Source organism: Vipera ursinii, assembly GCF_947247035.1.
Source record: "Vipera ursinii genome assembly, chromosome: 4".
Classification (NCBI taxonomy): domain Eukaryota; kingdom Metazoa; phylum Chordata; class Lepidosauria; order Squamata; family Viperidae; genus Vipera; species Vipera ursinii.
The window spans coordinates 407,909-429,855 of NC_139514.1; the positions used below are offsets into that span (position 1 = coordinate 407,909).

Sequence of the window (21,947 nt, forward strand, 5' to 3'; positions counted from 1 at the left end):
ATAAAGAGAAACTTCCTGACAGTGAGAACAATCAGTGGAAAATAAGTTTCCTTCAAGAGTTGTGGGCGCCTTGGCACTGGAGGTTTTCAAGAAAAGACTGGACACCCACCTTCCGGAATGGTCTAGGGCAGGGGTAGGCAACCTCAGCTCTTTTATGACTGGTGGACTTCAACTCCCAGAATTCCTGAGCCAGCCACGCTGAGTGGAAAGGGAGAGGTTTCCAAGCTGAGCCATGCTGGCTCAGGAATTCTGGGAGTTGAAGTCCACCAGTCATAAAAGAGCCAAGGTTGCCTACCTTGGTCTTGTCTAGGGTCTTCTGTTTGAGCAGGGGGTTGGACTAGAAGACCTCCAAGGTCCCTCCCAACACTTATTCTTCCTGGGCTAGAGACCTCATCCCTCCTTCCCTCCAGCATGCTCAAACCCAGGGTGGCTAGGCACCCGCAGGGCTCCTCTGTGGCTCCCCCTTGCTCACCAGAAGGGCCGGGCTCACCTGCTGGGATCCTTTCCCTCTGGGGGCTACTCAAGGCCTGCCTGGCTGCTCCTGTCCCCATGCTGTCCCCATGCCCTGGGACTGTGTGCCCGCACCCATCCTGCAGGAAAGCCTGGCTGCTGAGGCTGAGGGCACCGTAATGTAGATGGCAAGATTGGGGAGGGGGGTCCTCGAGGGTGCCCCCTGGAGAATCAGCCTTCCCAGCCAGCTTCCTCTTGCCTTGAGCCTCAACCCATATTGGGAGCACCTGGCTGGCTTTCGCATGGACTCCAGGCAGGTTGGGGTCTTCTCTTGTCTTTGGTTCTGGATAATTCCTGGCAGAGTGTGGCTGTGGGTCTGTGGGCTGTTGCTATTCCTAGGGGTTGGAGAACTCTGGCTGTCATTTCCAACACCCCCTTTTGTGTCTGGTAGGATTAGTAGCATCAGTTTTTACGCAGTGGTTGGCTGTGGCGCCCGTTGTGGTTTGGGTGCTGTCGGAATACAAAGCTTTTCAGACAGCTGTTGTGCAGAAAGATGCCAAGCAGCCATTTCTCCTCCACTTTTCTTAGTGTTGTGGTGTTGCAGTGGGTCCTCTCCCCACTACAAGAGGGCCTGGAGGCAGCTTCTTGCTTGCGAAGCTGAGGATCTGGTCCGTGTGCGTAGGATTGCGGCAGAGGTGGGTTTCCAGTTCTCCGTTGTCCAGTTTCCTTACAGTCGATGTTGAGGCATGGGAGTTTGTTGTCTGTTTCCTCTTCGTGTGTGAACTTGATCCCCGGGCATATGTAGTGGAGTGTTATGAAGTGGGGGTGGTGTGTTTCCTCAATTTATAAATAAATAAATAAATAAATAAATAAATAAATTTGGGAGCGTTTGATGATGACAAAGGTGTCCTTGACATCTTGGTTGGATGGTGGGTAGGGCTATGGATTCGAGTCATTGCATGACTGCTTCTGCTATTGGGCCCGATATGGGGGATCCCATCGGGGTGCCTTGTACTTGCTTTTAGTTTTTCCTGTTGAATTTGAAGTAGGTGTTGAAGATTCCTGTTGAAACTGGGAAGGTACTGGAAAAAATGTTAGAATAGACAACATCACCACCAGATGGAGCTGTTGCTGGCTGGCAAACTGTACTGGATGAGTAGTCCTCAATGGCCCTACGTCCACATGGAGAGAAGCAAGCAGTGGGGTACCTCAAGGTTCCCTCTTAGGCCCAGGACTTTTCAATATCTTCGTCAATGACTTAGATGAGAGAATAGAAGGGGAATTCATAAAATTTGCAGATGACACCAACTTGGCAGGAGTAGCCAACACACCAGAAGACAAGCTCATGATTCAAAAAGATTTTGACAAACTTGAATAATGGGCCCTAGCCAACAAAATGAGTTTCAGTGTGGAGAAAAGCAAAGTCTTATATTTAAGCAGAAACACCCAAAGGTACAAGTACAGACTGGGCGAGACCTGGTTCAAAAACAGCCACTGTGAGAGGGACCTTGGAGTCCTAGTGGAAGATCACTTGACCATGAACCAGCCCTGTGCAGCAGCAACCCAAAAAAGCTAATACAGTCCTGGGTTGCATAAACAGAGGCGTAGAGTCATAATCACATACTAGTACCACTTTATAAAACCTAGGTAAAACCAGGCATTCAATTTTGGTCACCACATTACAAAAAAGATGTAGCACAGAAGTGTTGCCTGAACAGGGTCCGTAGAATTATCTGGGACGTTACTCATCCTCTGCACGACCCGTTTTCCTTGTTCCCTTCTGGGAGGAGGGGGCTCCGTGGGACCCGCAGCAGAACATCCAGATTCAGCCACAGTTTCATTCCACACAGCGTTAGCCTTGCGAACCCGCAGGCTTCCTCCTCCCGTTATATGTTCAAGATGGGACAGTATTTAATATTTATTTGTTATGTATATGTAGGAGTGTGGGTCTATACATACGTTGTAAATAGTATGTTTTAGGTGGGTGTCATGTATGTGTCTCACTTTGAGAGGGGGCAACTAAATTTCATTTTTGATGTGTGCCGTTGTGTCCACAGTAAAAAAAAATGATAATAAAGGTTATCTGATCTGATCTAGGATGATTAAAGGCCTGGAGACTAAAACATACGAAGAACGGCTGCGGGATTTGGGTGTGGCTATTCCAGAGAAAAGAAGGGCTAGGGGTGACTTGATGGCAACTGGACTTCCCTGGTTTTTTCCCTTTGAAAACATTTTGTTTCTCACCCAGTTTACCTGCTGTGCCAAGGAAGACTCCTGGCTCCAGGTAAGGGGACCCTGAGGCCTGCCAGACTCTCAGTCCCAGGTGAGCTGTGCTGGAGATCTCCTGCCCTCCACTCCCAAAGCTCAGCATGCGCAGAGCGGTCCCAGCTGTAGGCCCTGGGCAACGCAGGGGCAGGTCCTGGCCTGGGGGAGCCCCCCCTCGAGGAGACTCTCTCTCTCGTGCCCCCCAGAGGGACCCAGGCCGCTGCGCCTCTGAGCAGGGCTATTTGAGGGAGGGGCCTTCTGGGGACAAGGAGGGGTGACGGCCGCCAGGCGCAGCTCCGCAGATTACATGTGAGAGGTAAGAAGGCGGGCACGGTGGCAGGGAAGATGGGAGACGGGCAAGGTGTCCGTCTCTTAGGCGCAGCTGGTGCCAGCAACTGACAGAGAGTCGCTCTCTTCACATGACCCGGTGAGCTGTTCCTGCCTTTTCTTTCGGCTGGCTCCAAATTCATGGCTGGTCCGTCTCTGCCCCTTTCAAATACCTGTGACGGGTGTGTGTGTGTGAGAGAAAAGAGATTGGGGCTCCCCTTAATCCTCCCTATAGGGATGAAGAAACAGCTTCAAAACTCCATCGGGGGGGAGCACGGAGGGCAGGGGTCTTTCACCTGCTTATCCAGTTTTTCCAAGAAGTATGAAACCACGTGGGTCACCTCTAGGATTGAAAAGGGGCTGATGGTGGGGTGTTTCTCCATAAAATCCTTCATTCATTTTAACTTTGGAGAGACTCTGATGATCTCTCTGTGTGGTAAAGCTGGCCAGAAGTGACCTTTCTTCCACGTGCATTTTGGGGAGAGGCCAGTGTGGTCTTGCTTCCCCCCCCCACAGCCACGATAGAACTGGGGTGTTCATCCTGAGGTTGCTGCCTCTTTCAAGGGTCCTTCGGCTAGTAGCGCAGGCTGCCTTGTACTCTACACTGCCGCCATCTTCTGCCCCACTGACTCAGAGAAGCAGTGGTTCACAAACGGTGTATTTAACACTCAACTGTACATTTTATTTAGCATACGGCACACCATATACAGACTTGCAATATAAACATTTCCCCTAGATTAAAGAAACAGAGTAAAATATTAATGTGTAAAAGATCCATATTCAAATGCCAATGTCTCTATGCCATCTACCCACTGAAGTGCAGCCTCGTTTATGGGAAAAGAAATCAGATCCTGGGCAGGTAGATGCCCTCAGCTCACAGCTGGTCACAATGTGGATCAGCAGTTTGCTGGGCAGCCCCCGCAGTCACACTGAGAAGGAGGGCGCTGTACCCCATTGAGAGAGTGAGTCCCGGCAGACGCCGTGCGAGGTGCGACTCCTCTTCAGGACTGCTGGCGAGCTACTTCAGAGACTTGCACCTTCCTTTTGCGTAGGATCATCTAAATGTCTTCTTGGGCGTTCAGCAACTTTATCGTCAAACAAACCGTGCAAAGCTGTTCCTGATAGGAGATGCAGAACGCCATTCTTTTCATTGTGTGATATTGGCTGCTTCTGTTCTAAAACTGACCAGTGTGCCCCCCCTTTCCTTTGCCTGTCTCCTATGGAAAGCCTCTTTAACCCCTTCCTGGCTGCAGCGGAATGCCAAGGGTCTGCTCCTGCCCCACAGCGCCCTCCTCTTTTTCCTTCCTCTTTCCCCACAAGGTTGCTGTGCCAGGAGGAGGCAAAGAACCAGAAGTTCTACTGAGGCTGCCGGACCGATAGGACTTGGGGGCCTCTCCGGGTTCTCGGACCAAGCAGAGGACCCTCAACAAGGACCACATTCCCACAGCCATTCTTGGCACCTCCTGGGGTCACCATTGCCCACCCCTATCCTGGCATCGGCCCCAGTAGGGCCTCTGTGCCCCTCAGCTGTAGGTCTGTCCCAGGGGCACCACTTCCTGCACCCCGGGAGATCCCGAACTGCACCGTCAGATATTAGGGTCCATCTTGAAAAGGAGCTTTCGCTCACTGCTCTTCTTCAAACCATCAGCGTTTATTCAGCTGGGGGAGGAAGGCCTTATGCCGTTTTGCAACAAGAACGATGCTGAGCCGCAAGGGATCGGGAGACTTACTTTGTAAAAGAAAGGCGTTTCATGAAAGTCTTGCATAAAACTTATACACAGTCTAGTGGGGCAGAGGAGCTCACCCAGCAAGGAAGGGCTTCTGTTCAGGACCATGGACAGGGCTGAGGAGCCTCTGCTTTTAACCAGGCGGGAATCGGCTTTTCTGGCTACAAGGCGGCCAGGTGAGCAACGAAGGAAGCCAGCCGCCTCCTGCAAGCCCAGGGACAGGTCCACTCGCCCTCAGAGTGCCTCCTGTTCTGGGACGCATCGTGGCCTTTGCTTTCTCCGACCCAGGCTGGGTCAGGCCAGGAGCCCTGGCAAGAGAAGGGGAAGGGAAGGTCTCCATTGTGACTTGTGAGGGAAGAGACAACAAACTCTAGCAATCACACAGGACATTTGGTTTTTTAAGTGTCCCTCACAAATCTGACCACCTGATTTCCTGATTTCATCCAACATTTCTTGCTCAAGTGACGGTCTGCCACCGAGCACCGCAGCCTGTTCTCTCCCCTTGTGTTGCCTCCTGGGCAGACCAAACCATCAGTAACACAGACTCCATGCTAATTGTTACTCTTCACGTACCTGCAGGTGCTGGAGGGGGGGGCAGAAAGACACTCATGGCCCCCCTCGGAAACCGGAGCGCCCCCTCTCCTACCTTCTTCCTGGTCAGCATCCAAGGACTGGAGGCAAGACGCCCCTGGGCCTCCCTCCCTTTCTGCTTCCTCTACGCTATTGCCGTCTTGGGGAACAGTGCTGTTCTGCTGGCGATTGTGAAGGACCGCAACTTACGCAAACCCATGTACATCTTCCTGTCCATGCTGGCGGCGAGCGAGCTGGGGGTGTCCCTCTCCACCATGCTGGGCGTCTTCCTCTTTGGTGTGCAGGAGATTGGCCTTGACGCTTGCCTCAGCCAGATGTTTTTCATCCACTGCTTCTCCATCATGGACTCCGGGGTGCTCTGGGCCATGGCCCTGGACCGCTTCGTCGCCATCTACAACCTGCTGCAGTATGCCACCATCCTGACTGGCCAGCGCATCGCCCTGATAGGCTGGGGGATTGCTGTGAAAAGCATCCTTTTGCTGGTCCCGCTGCCTCTTCTCATGAGGAAGCTGCCCTACTGCAGGGCCAACATGCTGGCCCACCCCTACTGCCTGCACCCCAACCTGATCCGGCTCCCGTGCGCAGACACCACCTTCAACAGCCTTTATGGCCTGTTCGTCCTGCTCTGCACTTTTGGCCTGGACTCCCTCTTCATCATCTTGTCCTACGCCATGATCCTCAAGACCGTCCTGAGCATCACCTTGAGAGACGGCCGCCTGAAGGCCCTCAACACCTGCGTCTCCCACATCTCAGCAGTGCTGGTTTACTACACCCCAATGATCGGCCTCTCCATGGTGTACAGATTTGGCAGGCGTGTGTCCCCTCTGGTGCCCTCCCTCCTGGCCCACGTCTACCTCCTGCTTCCTCCGCTGCTGAACCCCATCATCTACAGCATCAAAACAAAAGAAATACTCAAGGCTTTGTGCAAACTCTTCTCGCCAAAGACCACCTAAGGGGGAGGCAGACCCTGGATCGTTTGGCTCTTGAGTCGGAGCTTCTCTCTCCTTGGATGCCAGAACAGAAGGTGAGCTTGGAGAGAGGCTGCAGACATTCAGAAGGGAAGATCTGTTGTGTTGGCAGAGGCAGAAGGGATAAGAGAGAGTTTTGTGGAGTGTAAATAATGTGGGCACTGCAATTCAATTCTGAATGGAAGGGGCCTTGGGAGGTCTTCTAGCCCAGCCCCCTGCTCAAGCAGGAGATCTTATACCATTTCAGACAAGTGGCTGTCCAGTCTCTCCTTAAAAGCCTCCAGTGACGGAGCGCCCGCAATGTCCTGGCAGAATAGGCAGGGTCAGAATCAGGCAAGGAAGCCACGAGTTGAAGAACTGGGGACTTATGGGCGGGCTGTGGAAGAGAAGTGGAAAAAAGAAGACAAGAAAAGAGTTGGACAAGGGAGAAAGAAAGATGTGAAAGAAACAATCGGGACATAAAACAGCTCACGTGACAATCTTCCTGGGTTGGTTGCAACAACCAGCATCTTTTGCAGAATAAATAGTTGTGATCTTATATTATTGCCAGGTGTAAAAGAGCAGGTCCACACGTGAAGGTCCAGTTAAGCTGATTTATTGCTAAAAGGCCTATGCACTGGGATCTTCTCAGCCTGCTTGGAGTTTCAGTTTCAGTTTCAGTTTTATTTAATTTATTTAATTTATATACCGCCCTTCTCCCTAGGGACTCAGGGCGGTTCACAGGGCATATAAATAACAATACAATACAATACAAAAGTTAAAAAAGATTAAATCAAGTGAGAGAAGGGTCAATGGAATTCAAGGCAGGTTGGCCTTAGTTCGCTTGTGTCTACATAGGGATTCTGGGCTGATGCCTCTTTTGACTCAGCCCCAGATTCTGCCAGCCCCTCTCCAACAATTATCTCTTTGTAAAATATGTGGGGGAAATCAGAATAACAGAGTTGGAAGGAACTTGGAGGTCTTCTAGTCCACCCCTCTCCCCTGCTCAAGTAGGAAACCCTGAACCATTTCAGACAAGTCTCTTCTTAAAAGCCTCCAGTGTTGGAGCACCCACAACTTTTGAAGGCAACTTCTGTTTCACTGATTATTTTCATTGCAAGGGAATTGCTCCTTAATTTGAGGTTGTTTCTCTCCTTGATTAGTTTCCATCCGTTGCTTCTTGTCCTGCCTTCGGGTGCTTTGGAGGATAGGTTGACCCCCCTCTTTTTTGAGGCAGCCCTTCAAATATTGTAAGACTGCTATCATGCCACCCTTAGTCCTTTTTTTCACTAGACAAACCCAATTCCTGCAACCATTCTTCATATATTTAGCCTCCAGTCCCCTAATCATCTTTGTTGCTCTTCTCTGCACTTTTTCCAGAATTTCAACATCTTTTTTTATAATATGGTGACCCAAACTGGATGCGATATTCCAGGTGTGGTCTTACTAAGAATTTATAAAGCGGTACTAATACTTCATGTGATTTTGATTCTATGCCTCTGTTTATACAACCCAGGATTGTACTAGCTTTTTTGGCTGCTGCCGCACACAGTTGGCTCATGTTTAAATGATCATCCACTGGGACTCCAGGGTCCCTCTCACAGTGGCTGTTTCTGAGTCAGGTTTCAGCTAATCTGTACTTGTACCTTGCTTTTTTTCCTGCCTAAGTGTCAAACCTTGCTTTTCTCCACATTAAATTTCATTTTGTTGGATAGGGCCCATTGTTCAAGTCTGCCAAGATCTTTTTGGACCTTGAGCCTAATCTAGGGTGTTGGCTATTCCTGCAGCTTAGTATTGTCTGCAAATTTGATCCCCTCTATTCCCTCATCTAAGTCATTGATGAAGATATTGAAGAGTCCTGGGCCTAAGATGAAACTTTGTGATACTCCATGCTTGCTTCTCTTCATGTGGATGTAGTGCCATCGAGGACTACTCATCGAGTACGGTTTGTTAGCCAGTTACAAATCCGTCTGGTGGTGATGCTGTCTATCCCGCATTTTTCTAGCTTACCAAGGAGTAGGTTGTGGTCTACTTTGTCACATGCCTTACTGAAATCCCATTATACTATGTCCACAGCATTTCGCTGGTCCACAAAGAATGTTCTTTATTGTCCCCAGTCTTGGAAAGGGATGGGCAATGAGTTGGTTGGCTGATAGGCTTCTGCCATCGCCAAAGACCCCTGAGCTGAGTAGGAATCTCAGAGAGGAACTAGGGAAGACGGGAGCCAGGTGGCGTCTCCGTCGATGTTTCAAGGTTGCCTTCTGTCTCCGCCAGCTCTTGAGCACCCAGCCCTTCTCCTGGCCTTGCATTGGCCTGGCCGGGCTGCTCCTGCAGATCCTGAGATTGGGCTACCGGAGCCTGCGAGGTTGGAGGCTCCGTTGCTGCGGCTTTTCCACCCTGCAAAGAAGGGGTGGGAGTCTCTGGGCTGGCATTTGACACTTCGGGCAGGAGAAGGCCCTCATCCGCTTGCCCGCTTTCTAAACCAAAATCCACTTGGGCTCCCTTTGATACTTTCTCTGGACGGAGGTTTCCCTCTTCGGCAGCACCTCTCTGGCGGTTGGCCTGGCCCGTCCGCCAAGGCCCGGTAGGCGGCTTCCGTGGGACCCAGGGGTCTGGCAGAGGGTCTCTGTTCTCCAGTCCTGGGCACAGAGTGGCCTGATTTGAAGCTGGACTCACAGCCTGGGTGGCGAAAGGATTTTCACGCCGCTCTTCCACTGCACTCCAGATGGGCTCCTCAATCTCCTTGTACATGCGTTGCAAGATGTTGTGGCCTCCTGGGAAACTTTCAATGTTGCTCAGGATCCGATCACAACGTCTGTCCATTTCCTGCTTGACCTCTGGCTTCCGGATGTACCTGATGATTTCTCCCACAATCTTCGGGTTGCTCAGCATGTGGCCGATGGTTGGGTTTTCCTTAGCAAGTTGGATTAAGGAAGGGCTGGTTTCGAGTGTGCGCCTCAGCATCCTGTCCTCAAGTTCGTCCTGAACCTCTGGACTGGAGAGGACCTGGCGGATGTCGGCAAACAACTGGCGGAAGGACTCTAGATCATCCAGCATGTCCGCTTCAAGGCTCATGCCTGGCGTAACGGAGCCCGCCAGTTGCGGGAGCTTCTTATAGACGACCATCACCTTAGTTAAGCCACTGAGGCTCAACAGCCTGCCAAACTGTGGGGTCTCCTGAGCAAATGCTTTCAGCTCTGGGTTCTCTGACACAAACTGGGCCATCTCCTTTGTGTTGGCGAGGAGGTTCTGCACAAAAGCTTCCTCCAGAACCTCGGCAACCTCCCTGTCGCTAAACACCTTCTCCTTCTCTGCTCTTGACTGCATCACTCTTAGACTGACCAGGCTGGAGACTCCCAGGATGAAGGCGACAGTCAGAGGGTTGTGCTCGTTGGAGAGCAAACTCTGAACGGTGGAACTCCCCACCACCTGAAACATGAGCTCTGGATGCTGCTGGAAGTGCTGGGGCAACTCACTAAAAAGGTCTAGCAAGGTCACCATGTCTCTCCTGATGCCTCTCAGCAACGGTTGCAAGTTAACCCCTCCAGAAGACTCGGAGACACCAGCAGCCGGGCCAGCAGCGCTGCAGCCCGGTGCTGCCGGGTGTGGCTGCGGGGCATGGCTGTGTCTCAGCTCTGGCCTTTCCACCACCACGTGCACCAGGCCTCCCTCTTGGATGCCATGCTGAAGAAGAGTCTCTTGGTCTTTCAATATTTTCCCCGCGAATATCAAAAGCACCTGCTCCTTGTTGACCGAGAAATGGCGGGAGGCCGCGCTCCTGAGCTCCCCAACGGTGCTCTTTTCGGCTAGCTGGCAGTACCGGGTCTTCCCCGAGCTTTTCAAAGTCACCCTGACGGTTTTGGGTTCCCTGCTGCTCTCCGCAGGGCTGGCGCTGGGGTCGTTGCTCATGGCTGGGGCACCCCCACCCGTCCATTCCTAGCCAAAGGGCAGGCGAGGCCAGGGGGTCCCGGGTGGTCCCGGGGAGGCTCCTGGGTGGTTCCCTCTGCCTCACGAGAGCCCCGAGCCCCCAGGCAGGCAGGCCTTGCCCAGGCCTCACTCCCAACCCAGGTGCCGGCTCTTTCTTTCCTCTCCCCCCCCCTGGGAATGTCACCCTGCTCCCCCAAATCCACTGTGGCATCACGGCCATGACGTCACAGTCCTGAAGTGACAGCGGTGCTTGGGGCTCTCCCAGCTGGCACGGCCCCACTCAGAGGGCCCCTTGAAGCGCCCCCTGACCCCAGGGCTTTGAAGGACGGGCGCCCCAGCCGCTCCTGGGGCTCCTTTGGGGAGGGACGGGGAAGAGGAGCCTGGAGGGTAAGAAAAAGAGAGAGAAAGCAGCCCCGGTTCGGCTGCTTCCCCCACGGAGGTCTGCTGTGTGGTCACACGCTGTTGCTGCTGTTCTGTTTCTTTGGCTATTTCTCCACTTGTTCTCTCAAGGGTCGGAGAAAGGCAAGTTCCTCCTCCCACACTAGCCCTCCTCTCTGTGTTCTTCCCACATCTGGGGGTTCCTCGTTGCTCCTGAAACCCCCCCCACCTGCTTTCATGGTTGAGGGGTCCTTGGTGTCCTCTGAGCTTGGTGGCTTCCTTGCAGACATTTCATGAGCCGGCTAGGTAACACCCTCAGCAGTAGTGATAATGTTAGTGCTGGTGATGTTCCCTAGTTGGGTCATGAAACGTCTGCAAGGAAACCACCCAGCTGGACCACACAGCCCTCCTCCTCCTCCCCCTCCCCCCATTCCCTCCTAGCACTGATGATGATGATGATGATGATGAAACATCTGCAAGAAAATAGCCAACTTCAGAGAGCACCGAGAATGCCTCATTTCAATAATAACAACAACAATAGAATTGGAAGGGACCTTTGAGGTCTTCTAGTCCAACCCCCCACTTTCAACCCTGAGCTACAAATAATTCTCTTCTATTTCTACTTTCATAGCTCTCTTAACATTGTGGGAAGTCAGCCCCACCACCACCGAGAAGGAAATATTAAAAGGGAAGAATATTATATTTCCTCAAAGGATCTTAAAGAGGCAGAAAAGCATGCCCAGTTATTTTTTCTTAATAGCCCCAAATCTCTCTCTCCCAAGCAGAAACCAGCTCTGTAGAAATGTAGATGTGATAATCCATTCAGGAAGGTTGGAGGCCTCCAGCTAGAAAGACAAAGATACCTAAAATCTACATATTCCACCCAAACTCTAGGACAGGACAGGATTAACCCACAGATGCCAAAGGGGCACACTCAGACTCATGTCAAAGTACATGATACAGGAAATACAGAGCCTCAAACAGGAACAGGAAACAACCTCAAGAGCCTCAGAGGGTATAAAAACTGACTGGCTACCTGTGGACTCACTTTTTTTCCCCAGAGCCATCTTCCTGTCTGGCTCTCCTGTCCAATAAACTGCAACCTTCTTTCTAAAGCAGTCGCCATGTTGTTTATTCCTGGCTTGGACTGAACCACGATGAAGACTTTTCCTTCAACAACGTACTCAGCTCTCACTTCCATGTGATGAAGGAAGCAGGAAGATGCTCTGATGGCCCAGCTTTTATTTGCCCCGGCTTCCTGCCACTATTTTCCCATCTTAAAAAGTTTGATTTATTTGTTTGTCTGTTCAATTTCTATAGAGGCCTCAGTCGATGACTTTGGTAGCTTACAATTCACACACACGTGCCACACAGACACAGAGAGAGACACATACAGGCATACGTACTCAAAAATACTAAAAACATTTTAAAACAATAAAAGGACTAGACACAACCAGATTAAGTACAGGTAGTCCCTGAGGTACGAGCCTAATAGAGCCTGCCCATTAGGCTCCTGATCATAATCGGACTCAATATTACAACATTTTAAAATCAAACTCATTAATTGAATCAAATGGGTCATTAAATGAATGAAGATTTGGTTTACTATTTCCTCCGATGCCTGCCTGAGAGACTTTTCTCGCCGCTGCTGTTTCCGGCTGCACATCAGCTGTTTCCTGTTTCAGTAAACACAGGACTTGTAAACTGCCTCCCAGTTTACTAAAAGAACTATTGTAAGTTGAGGACTACCTGTAACTCTCCACGCTTCTGCGGCACTGTAATTTTTTCCACTCATTCCAACAGCTTCCACATCCTTTTTCCTTCCACCCACTTCGTTCTCTCAGGAAATTAATCTATCCTGCCTGCCGGACTCCTATGTTACGTTTCTGCAGTTGTTCGTCTTTTCCTACCAGGAAGCAGAGAGACCGACCACTGGGGGGAAGGTGGAGGGAAGCTGTCACTTGCAGACTAATCCGACCAAGGCTAGCCTGGCCTCACCCTCTTCCCAAAGAGTACACAGCCAAGGAAGGGCTGTGTTTCCAGTCTGATCAATCAATCAAAGAAAGCCACTTCCCTCCTCCAGAGCAGCTGCTCAGCAAGGAACACCAGTCTTGGGGGGGCATTTGGAATTTGGGGAACATATTATGGCTGCATTTCACACCATAGCAATAGCTCTGAGACTTATGTAGCGCTTCATGGTGCTTCCAGCCCTCTCTGGGAGGCTTACAGAGTCAGCCAATGGCCCCCAACAATCTGGGTCCTCGTTTTACTGACCCCGGAAGGAGGGAAGGCTGAGCCAACCTCGAGCCGATCAGGATTGAACTCCAGGCTGTGGGCAGAGTTTGCCTGCAATTCTGCATTGTGACCCCGGCGCCACCAGGGCTCCTACTTGCTGTGGAAGTCAAGCAGGCACAAAATATGCATTTCCTTGCAAGCCAACTGAAAAGATTAAAGGAAAAGTAACTCGCCTATCTTAAAAGGAGGATCCATTCTTTGGAACCTACAATTTTCTACTCCCCCCCCCCCACCAAAAAAGGGAACTGATGATGCTCAAAGATAAATGCTTTGGGCAAGATATGAATACAAGGTTGGAGCTGAGCCCACATATCAAAATGTTGTTTGCCCTCATGAAATACAAAAAACACAAGGCTTCCAGACACACATTCACACATGCACACCTAAGCAACACAAAGATGTACTTTCCGTATTTTTTTGCTTTTAACAACCCTATAATCCCTTCAATCGGGGTGGAATTGGGGCGACTAAGCAGAGCTTGAACATTTACTAGCTGGTTGCCCTTCCTGATGCCTATACAAAGTTCACAGCAGACAATTATTCATTGCACCCGGAGAGAGAAATATCTGCCTCTATTTCGGATCGAACTCACAGTCTCCTGATTGTGAAGTGAGAGCGCCACCTCTGGGCCCGTGCACAGCTCATCAACACAAAGACCTAATACAAAATTCTACAAAAACTCAAGCAAAATATAAACCACAGTAATCAGGATGCAGACACACACACACAGAGAGAGAGAGAGACAGAGAGAGACAGAGAGACAGAGAGAGAGGAGACCCACATTTGTTGCTGCACCGCTGATTACTTTCCTGGAAGGGAGGCAACCATGGTGGCTGGAGGACGTCCCTTGGCCTTGCAACAAGCAGACTCCCACCTTAAAATGCTGCTTTTCAAAAATTCAAGACCCGGAGAGGCGAGGGGGTGGCAGTGGCCTCCGGTGGTCCAGGGACCCGCCTTGGGAGGCGGAAGGGAGCAGCTCATCTGCAAGAAAGCGCGCTCACCACCCAGGGTCTCAAGCAGAGGAAAGGAGCACCAAGGCACAGTTTATATCCACCATGCTGACTTTAGTGTGTCAGATGACCCTACAAGAGGCAAAGGTAAATCTGTAGCTAGGATGCACGAGAGTTTGTTAGCTTTTCAATTGCCAAACCGATATCTCCTTCTGTGTCCACAAGAGCCTGCAGGTTCAGTTCCTGGTTGGGGAAGCCCATCGCTCTGAGCTGCTCCAACTGGATCTGGTAAAGGGCCTCCGGACCTTGCTGTTCCATGTCCTCCTCCTCCTCCTCCTCCTCCTTTTCGCCATCATCTGCTTTGGATGCGTTGCTGTCCAGCTCCAAGCTTTCTTCAATGGAGACGAAGCTCTCCGCTTCCGAAGACGGGCTCTCCCCCTCCTCAGAGTCCTCCATGCTTTCTGGGTCAACATCCGGGTCTGCCAAAGCTTGCAGGAAATCAGGGACTTCCCTGGTGAGAACCAGCAGACTCATTTGCAACTGGAGAAGAGCCTGGACCGCCCGGGGGTTGGTCAGCAGCAGGGCAGATGCTGACTTGGCCAGTTTGGACGGAAGCTGCTGTGTCCACCCTGGAGGCGGAGGCGCCTCATTTCTCCCCGGGGAGTTGCAGTGGCCGAGGAACAACTGAGTGGGGCCATTAGGCTTCGCCAGGGCGTTGGAGATGTTCTGCATGAATTCCAGGTTGTCTGTGAGCTGATGGACCATGTTTTGGATGCTTTCAGTCTTGCTAGGTCCTGGCCGGACTCCAGGGCCCAACGCCAGCAGGATGTAACCTTGCTCGGCGCTGTTACCGGCGGCGCTGCTGATGTCCCCGTTGCATATATTGTCACCGCCACTGCTGTTCGGCTGGGGTGCCCACGGGTTCGGCAGAGGCTCCTTGTTCTCCGTCCTGGAGAGGGGGCTGATCCCCCCAGGGGAAGGTTTGGCGTCCGAGGGAGGGAACGAGTTGCCCTGGAACTGGGCCTGCACCGCGTTCAGCATTGGGACCTCAATGTCGTTGTAGAGCTGTTGCAAGGCACTGTAACCCCCCGGGGTGCTCTCCAGGTTGCTCAGGGCTCGGTCGTGGTTCCTGATGATCTCATCCATCACAGCCGGGCTGGTGGCCACGTCGATCATTTCTTGCAGGAATTCGGAGTTGTTAAGGATGTGGTTGATCTCTGGGTTCTGCTCAGCCAGCTGCTGCATCTGGGGCACAGACAGGATCATCTGCCTGACCTGTTCGGGATCCCCAAAAAGGTTCTGCACAAAGGGGTGCTGCATCATTTCAATGATGAGATCCTGCCGGGTCACATCCTGCTCCTGGACCTCACTGACCAAGTCGGAAACCTCCTGGGCGTTCAAGTCCAGAACGTTCATGCCGGTGACCCCGAGGAGGAAGCCCAGGAGAAGCGGGTTGCTGTTCAAGGCAGAGGCGTCCAGGTTCAGCGTGACCATCTGGAGCAAGAGGTTCTCCGTGGTTTGGGCAACAATTTCGTGGCAGGAGGCCATCAGGTCTTCAGGCTGGCTGCTCCAATCCGAGAGGTCCAGGCTGTGTTCCGAGGAGCCATCTCGAGCTGCTGGCATTTGAGGGAAGGCGGTGGGCATAGCTGGGTTGTCCGCTAGGTTTCCTGAGGGCTTCCTCTGAGACTTGATGAAGAGATGGACTTTGGACCCATCGCCAATCTTGTGCTGCACGAGGGTATCCTGGTCGTTGAGAATCTCACCAGCAAAGATGAGGGACAGCTGCTCGGGGGGCGTCTTGAAGCGGTCAGCAATCAGCTTCTTGAACTCTTGGATGCGGGTGTTGTCGGCCACCTCAAATTGCTCCTTGCGCTTGAGGGTCTTGACGGTCACTCTGATGACCCGGCTTCTGTGGTTCGCAGCCCCGGGGGCTCTTTTGCTCTCAGACATGGCCGCTCAGAGGCTGCGGCTGCGGTCTGGATGGTGATGAAGGACCTTGTGAAGAGAGCAGAGGTCCAGAGAGAAGGAGGAGGGAAGCAGGAAGTCTCTTTCCAGCGGGGCGGTGGTGCTTGTGAGGAGGTGGGAAGGGGCCAGTGGTCTCCTGCCCCCTTGCGTCTCAGCACCAGCCAAGGCCAGATCACACATACCAGCGGGATGTTGCCTTTCTCGTCCGCTTGCTCACCACCTGGCGGGCTCCTTCATTTTCCTTTCCCCCCCTCTGCTCCTGCCTTGGACATGTCTTCTTCCTGAACTTGGCTGGACTGTGATCTCACCGCTGACATCACAGAGATCTGTGACATAGTTGCTGGGCCACATCTCCAGGGGTTTTGTCCTCATGAAGTTTGGCCATCACCCTCCACCCGTTCAGGGCCGTCCGGTCCCTGCTTCTGGAGCACTTGGCTAGCCCGGTCTTGCAGCACGCAACCCCCTGACCTCACAGATTCATGGATGACTTGTGGAGAGGACCTTGCCTGTCTCCCCAGCCAGTTATAAAGTGGAATATTTGTAGCTCAGGCTTGAAATGAAGGGTCCCTGGCGCTCTCAGAGCTTGTTTTCTTGCAGACGTTTCATGGCCCAAACTAGGTAACATCTTCAGTGCTAGAAGGGAGCTGGGTTTCTTCTCTGTTTACACACAATACAAGCCCCTCTCTTATAGCACTGGTGATGTTACCTGGTTAGGTCATGAGATGTCTGCAAGGAAACAGCCAAGTTCAGAGAGCACCGAGGACCCCTCAGTCAGTTATCATTCTGGAAGTGCCATAAGAATCACCTGAAGGAAAACGTTGCTGCTCTTGAAAATCCAAATTGATGGAGCAGAAAATATCTAAGGGCGCTTTGCAGCTTCTGCGGCCTCTTTCATGCCACATGTGGTCCTTTGGTTCCAGAGCGGGCACCTTCTCTGAGAAACAAAAGAGAGAGCAAAGGAGCCAGACGTGGCTGGGATTCCTCTTGTGGGATTCGTTGTCCAGCTGAAATAAACAATCACAGGCCAAAACTTCCAAGAGAAAACCATGATAATTTATTTGCACTCCTTGTGCATGCAAGCACACAGTGGGCACACTTTAAATCTTCAATATTCTTTATATTCTCCATTGCCATTACAAATTTACCTCCCACCTCTTCTTCATTGGCTTAGCAATCAAGCCATCGTCCTGTCATCACAACCTATCCAAACTTCTAAAGCAGGAGTCTTCAAACTTGGCCCGTTTATGGCTTGTGGACTTCAACTCCCAGAACGCTGGCTGAGGAATTCCGGGAGTTGAAGTCCACAAGTCATAAAAGGGCCAGGTTTGGAGACCCCTGTTCTAAAGTGAATATATTATCTCCACCCCTGATCACTTCTCCCATTACTCTAATTTTATCGCTCCCGGCCCTTATCTACGAATTTCCTTTTTATGGTTGTTAGTTCCTAGGGCTTCTCTCTAAAGTTGCTATCACAGACTAGATGACCTCCAAGGTCCCTTCCATCATCATCATCATCATCATCATTATTATTATCATTACAGTAGATTGTGGTTAGGATGGGTTTTCAGCGTAGCAGAGACCTTCCTGGATACAATTCTCAAGCTTCAAGCTAGGCCCATGAGATTAAAATATACACAATGTATTGGCTCCACAGGCTAGCATGTCCTCTCACAGTTCTGTAGGAACCATAAGCTCCTTTCCCCACACGCTTTGGTTTCGTATATCTATACAATGTAGGACATGGGCTGTACATTGAAATATTGGATGGAGGAAATCCACAAGGCAAAAGCAGAGGAGAGACGGGGGACTCTTTCCTTAAAAGCAAAGCTTACTTCTTGCAGTGAAAGCGTATTTTCCACACACAGCTGGAAAAACAAAATTATTCTTCTAACAGGGACTCATAAAAAGATGTTAAACTTTTTTTTAAAGTGCTACAGAACCAGAAATACGTATGTGTGAGAGAGCGGACCTGGTGGGAAGGAGGATTGTCAGAAAGAAGAGGAGACATTTCTGCGGTCCTTGCTCTGCTCTCTGAGGTTGGTGGTTTCCTTGCAGATGTTTCATGACCTAACTAGGGAACATCTTCACTGCCAGAAGAGAGGGGGGGTTATGTTGTATATAAACAGAGAGCAAACCTCACTTCCATCTACCACTGAGGATGTTCCTTAGTTGGGTCGTGAAATCTCTGCAAGGAAACCATCCAGCCCAGAGAGCACCAAGGACCCCACAGTCTTCCTCCTCCTCCTCCTCCTCCTCCTCCTCCTCCTCCTCCTCCTCCTCCTCCTCCTCCTCCTCTTCCCCCCCCAGAAACTTCACTCCCCTCTAATACTGATGATGTTCCCTAGTTGGGTCATGAAATGTCTGCAAGGAAACCACCCAGCCCAGAGAGCACCAAGGACCGCACAGTTCAACCCTGAGCAACAAATATTCCCTTCTAATGACACATTTATTTTACTGATAATAAACTTTACTGATGATGCCCAGCCTGGACCGCCTTCCTTGGCATTTTCACCTGTCCTTTGGGGCAATAGAGAAGACCTCCACTCCCTCCCCTGTGGGAAGGTTGAAGGCTGCTCCTATGCCTCCACTGGGTCTGTTCTGCAGGCCGAACGTCTCCAGGCCTTCTAGGGCTCTCCCAGCCTCCTGGAACGGACTTGGGGGAGGCGGGGATAATGGCCTGGGGCTTCACCGAAGGGATAAAGCAAGTGATCCCGGCCAAACGCTCAAGGAGAGCTCGGAGGATATGCCCTCTCCAAGAGTGATGGATTGACTGATTTGCTCATTCCATTCGGATGCCAGGGGATGCCAACCAACTTGTGTTGCTCCTGCAGTTTTCCTTCCAGAAGGGAATCATTCAGGGGCCTCTCGGAAAACTATCATGGCACATTCCTCCCCACATTCTGCTCTGGGGCCCCTCTGCAACCTGCCTGAAGGGAGGAGCCTGTCTGCTTCTCTTCCCCCCCTTCTGCTCCTGCTCTGGAGGAGGAGGAGGAGGAGGAGGAGGAGGAGGAGGAGGAGGAGGAGGAGGAGGAGGAGGAGGAGGAGGAGGAGAGATCAGCCAGGTTCCGGCAATCCAGGCCTGGCAACTCACCCCCAGTTCCTGAGCTCCAGCTGGTGATTGGGCTGAGCCTTTCAGAGTACGGTACAGAATTCAGCCCCCAAAGCCCGGCTGGGTGTCCCCACCACACTCTCCTGTGGCAGCCACTTCTGACCACGGGGGTGGAAGGCAAAGCTCACCCCCACCAACCCCTCAGCTGTGAACAGGCGTGGGGCATCCCCTTCCCAAAGTGTCCAGCAGTCACCCAGGCCAGGGCTACTGAGCCCCCGGCCCTTTGAGTGCAAGACTCTGGTCTGGTGGGAATGAGCAGGCAGGAACGCTGCTTGTCTTTCAGCTTTGGTTTATCAGGTGGAGCGGGTGTTGAAGAACATGTTACAGGAGTGTCACCCCCAACACAAAGGAGATCTCCTGGTTTCCTTCTGATTTCCTGGAACGTCTTCTTCTTGTTCCCAGCAGGGCAGCTGTGCGGGAAGAATGCCTCTCCAGCTTGCACCCCGGGCTGCCGATCTGACCTTGGAGTTTCTAAGGGGGCGGCCCCTTCCTTCCTGGGAGAAGATGCGAGGGCCACCCAAGAGAGGAGATGTGGTGTCCCTACTCCAAAGCAGCTGATTCTTCCCCAGAGGGAGAGCCGGTGGCCATGGCCCCCGTGGCAGGCGTGTGCCCCAACCCCTTCAAGCGCAGCATGAACCAGGGCAGGAGCACCGGGGCTTCCTCCATCAGGGTCTGCAAGCCCTGCTCCATCTGCACCCAGGCCTGGATGGCCTTGGGGCTGGACATGGCGGCCACCATTTCCGGCCTCTGCATCTGCTGATAAAAACGCTGCAGCAGCTGCCGGACGTCGTCCTGCCGGGTGGCCTGCATCCCTTGCGAGGTGAGCAGCACGTTCTGCATGAGGGAGAGCATCACACGCCGGGTGTAGGCGTTGCAGAGGTTTACGATTAGGGCCTGGATACCCCCTACGTGGCAGGGTCCTGCCCCAGGGCTGGGCACAAGGCTGGGCAGGGAAGACCCGAGAGGATCCTGAAGGCTGTTGAAGATGCCACCTTCATCGTTGCTTGAGTTGTTGCTGCAAAACCTCCCGTAGCCGTTGGACACGGGGACAGAGCCCTGAGAGCCTCCGGGGTGAAATCCCTCCCCACCCCTGACCTTGTGCTCTGGACAAGGGTTCCTGGCCAGGGCGACATGCGGGCTGGAGGGGGCAAGGGGGTCCTGGCCTGTATTCAGCCCTGGCTCCTGAACCTCACTGTTGAGTTGCCTCAAGGGGTTGTCCCCACCGGGAGTGTTGCTCTGAACACTAATCAGGAGTGGCTCTGGATTCTTCAGGTCCTGTTCCACGTCAGGGTTCTTTGCCAGGTCCACGATTTCTCTCGTCTTGTCCAAGATCACCCGCATGATGCCCACGTTGTTCAGGATGTGGCAGATGGCAGGGAACTGCTGAGCCAGCTGCTGGATCTCTGGATTGGCCAAGATCAGCTGCCGTACCTTCTGAACAATCGCCTCCGAGGTCGGCGTCTGGTGCCACTCAAGGCTGGAGGGATGTGACTCCGGGGGGCCCCACGAACCCTGAGAGATTGGGTCCAAGGCGGGCAGGGCCAGGCTGGTGCCCACTGGTGCCAGGGCACAGCCTGAGGGCCTGGGCACGTAGGATGACTGAGCAGAGTCTTCTGGGTCTCTCTTTAGGGATCGGATGACCAGGTGGACAGTCATCCCATCGCTGACCCCGCATTGCTGGAGGGTGTGCTGGTCCTTCAAGATCCGCCCGAAGAACACCAGCACCAACTGGCATGGCTGGCAGGCGAAATGCTCGGAAAGTTTCTCCTTGAACCGCCGGACGGTGGTTTCCCGAGGCAGCACAAACTGGGCGCTGCCCGTGGGAGACTTTGCAGTGACGCCGATGAAATTGGGGCTGGGGGCCAGGACAGGGCAGCCGTGAGCGGCGCCCTCTTGGTGCATGTTCAGGGTCTCCATGGTGCATGGAGCAGACGGAGGAGGAGGAGGAGGAGGGCCTGCCCAGGAGAAACACGACAGGGATGGCTTGCCTGGCTGGACAAAAGGAATTGGTTGGTGTCTCCGAGATGGATGAACTTTCTCTGCTGGAAGGCAAACCAGCACCCTGAGAGCCAAGCCAGGGTGGGTGTCAGAGCCCCCTCCCAGGCCTGCTTTTCTCCCCCCCTCCTCTTACCTTCCTTCCTTCTTGCTATGCCAAGGAGCTGCTGTCTCCTCTTTATCCCAGCCAGCTGGGGGGCGTCACTGTGACATCGCCAGGGATGTCACTCCATGGCCAAGCTGGTCAAAGGGGCACCCAGGAGCCAGTCTGGGTTCTCGAGCTGACTGGCAGGGCCGGGTGGGCTCTTGCCCGCCTCTTCTGCGGATTGGAGGGCTCAGGAAACTGGGGAGGGGGGAATTCTCGAGGAGGTTTATCTCTCCAGAAGCTGGAATACAACTTCATCACTCTAGCACAAGTTGGCTGGAAGTGATGGAAACTGGTTGCCCAGATCTGTCATCCCATAATAGACTGGGTGATAGGCTTCCCAGAGGGAGAAACATCTGAGAAAAGATGCTTTTCTGCTGATTGAGCCCCTACGAACCCCCCCCCCCCCAAATATACCTTTTTGGGGAAGGATGAATAACTCAGTTTACTATTATATTCTGATTGAACATGAAGCCCCATCTGGGAGTTTGACAGTGGAGTCCGTGATCCAGGGAAGGGATGGACTCCTGCAAAGGGGGCTCAGGCACGTCGCCACCAAACAGCTGGCACAGATATGCAGGAAGGGCCCCTGACATGGAGTGGAGTGGAGTGGAGTGGAATGGATTGGAATAGAATAGAATAGAATAGAATAGAATAGAATAGAATAGAATAGAATAGAATAGAATAGAATAGAATAGAATAGAATAGAATAGAATAGGAAGGGACCTTGGAGGTCTTCTAGTCCAGCCCCCCCCCCCACACACACTCAGTCAGGATAACCTATACCCAGTGCTTTTTTCCTAAAAAAAAGGTGCCGGAAGTCTCATCTTGGCGGGCGCAGGTGGGGGGCGGGCGACGCTGCTGCAGTCACAGGTG

The 21,947-nt window shown here is 52.5% G+C and overlaps 3 protein-coding genes across 3 annotated transcripts; 1 reads left to right on the forward strand and 2 right to left on the reverse strand.

Moving 5' to 3' along the window:
- Positions 1–5,377: 5,377 nt before the first annotated feature.
- On the forward strand, positions 5,378–6,824 carry LOC310640288 (olfactory receptor 51I2-like; the record flags this gene model as incomplete). Its single annotated transcript, XM_083362502.1, has 1 exon — positions 5,378–6,824. The coding sequence occupies one exon, from the start codon at positions 5,378–5,380 to the stop codon at positions 6,311–6,313; it is 936 nt and encodes a 311-aa protein (XP_083218628.1). The 3' UTR covers positions 6,314–6,824.
- A 7,119-nt stretch (positions 6,825–13,943) lies between these two features.
- LOC310640217 (ubiquilin-1-like) lies at positions 13,944–15,911 on the reverse strand. Its single transcript, XM_083362386.1, has one exon. It carries the CDS (start codon positions 15,805–15,807, stop codon positions 14,017–14,019), a length of 1,791 nt encoding a protein of 596 aa, XP_083218512.1. The 5' UTR covers positions 15,808–15,911; the 3' UTR covers positions 13,944–14,016.
- Positions 15,912–19,471: 3,560 nt separating this feature from the next.
- On the reverse strand, positions 19,472–20,848 carry LOC310640289 (ubiquilin-1-like; the record flags this gene model as incomplete). The annotated part of the gene is made up of 1 exon (XM_083362503.1): positions 19,472–20,848. The coding sequence occupies one exon, from the start codon at positions 20,846–20,848 to the stop codon at positions 19,472–19,474; it is 1,377 nt and encodes a 458-aa protein (XP_083218629.1).
- Positions 20,849–21,947: the final 1,099 nt, after the last annotated feature.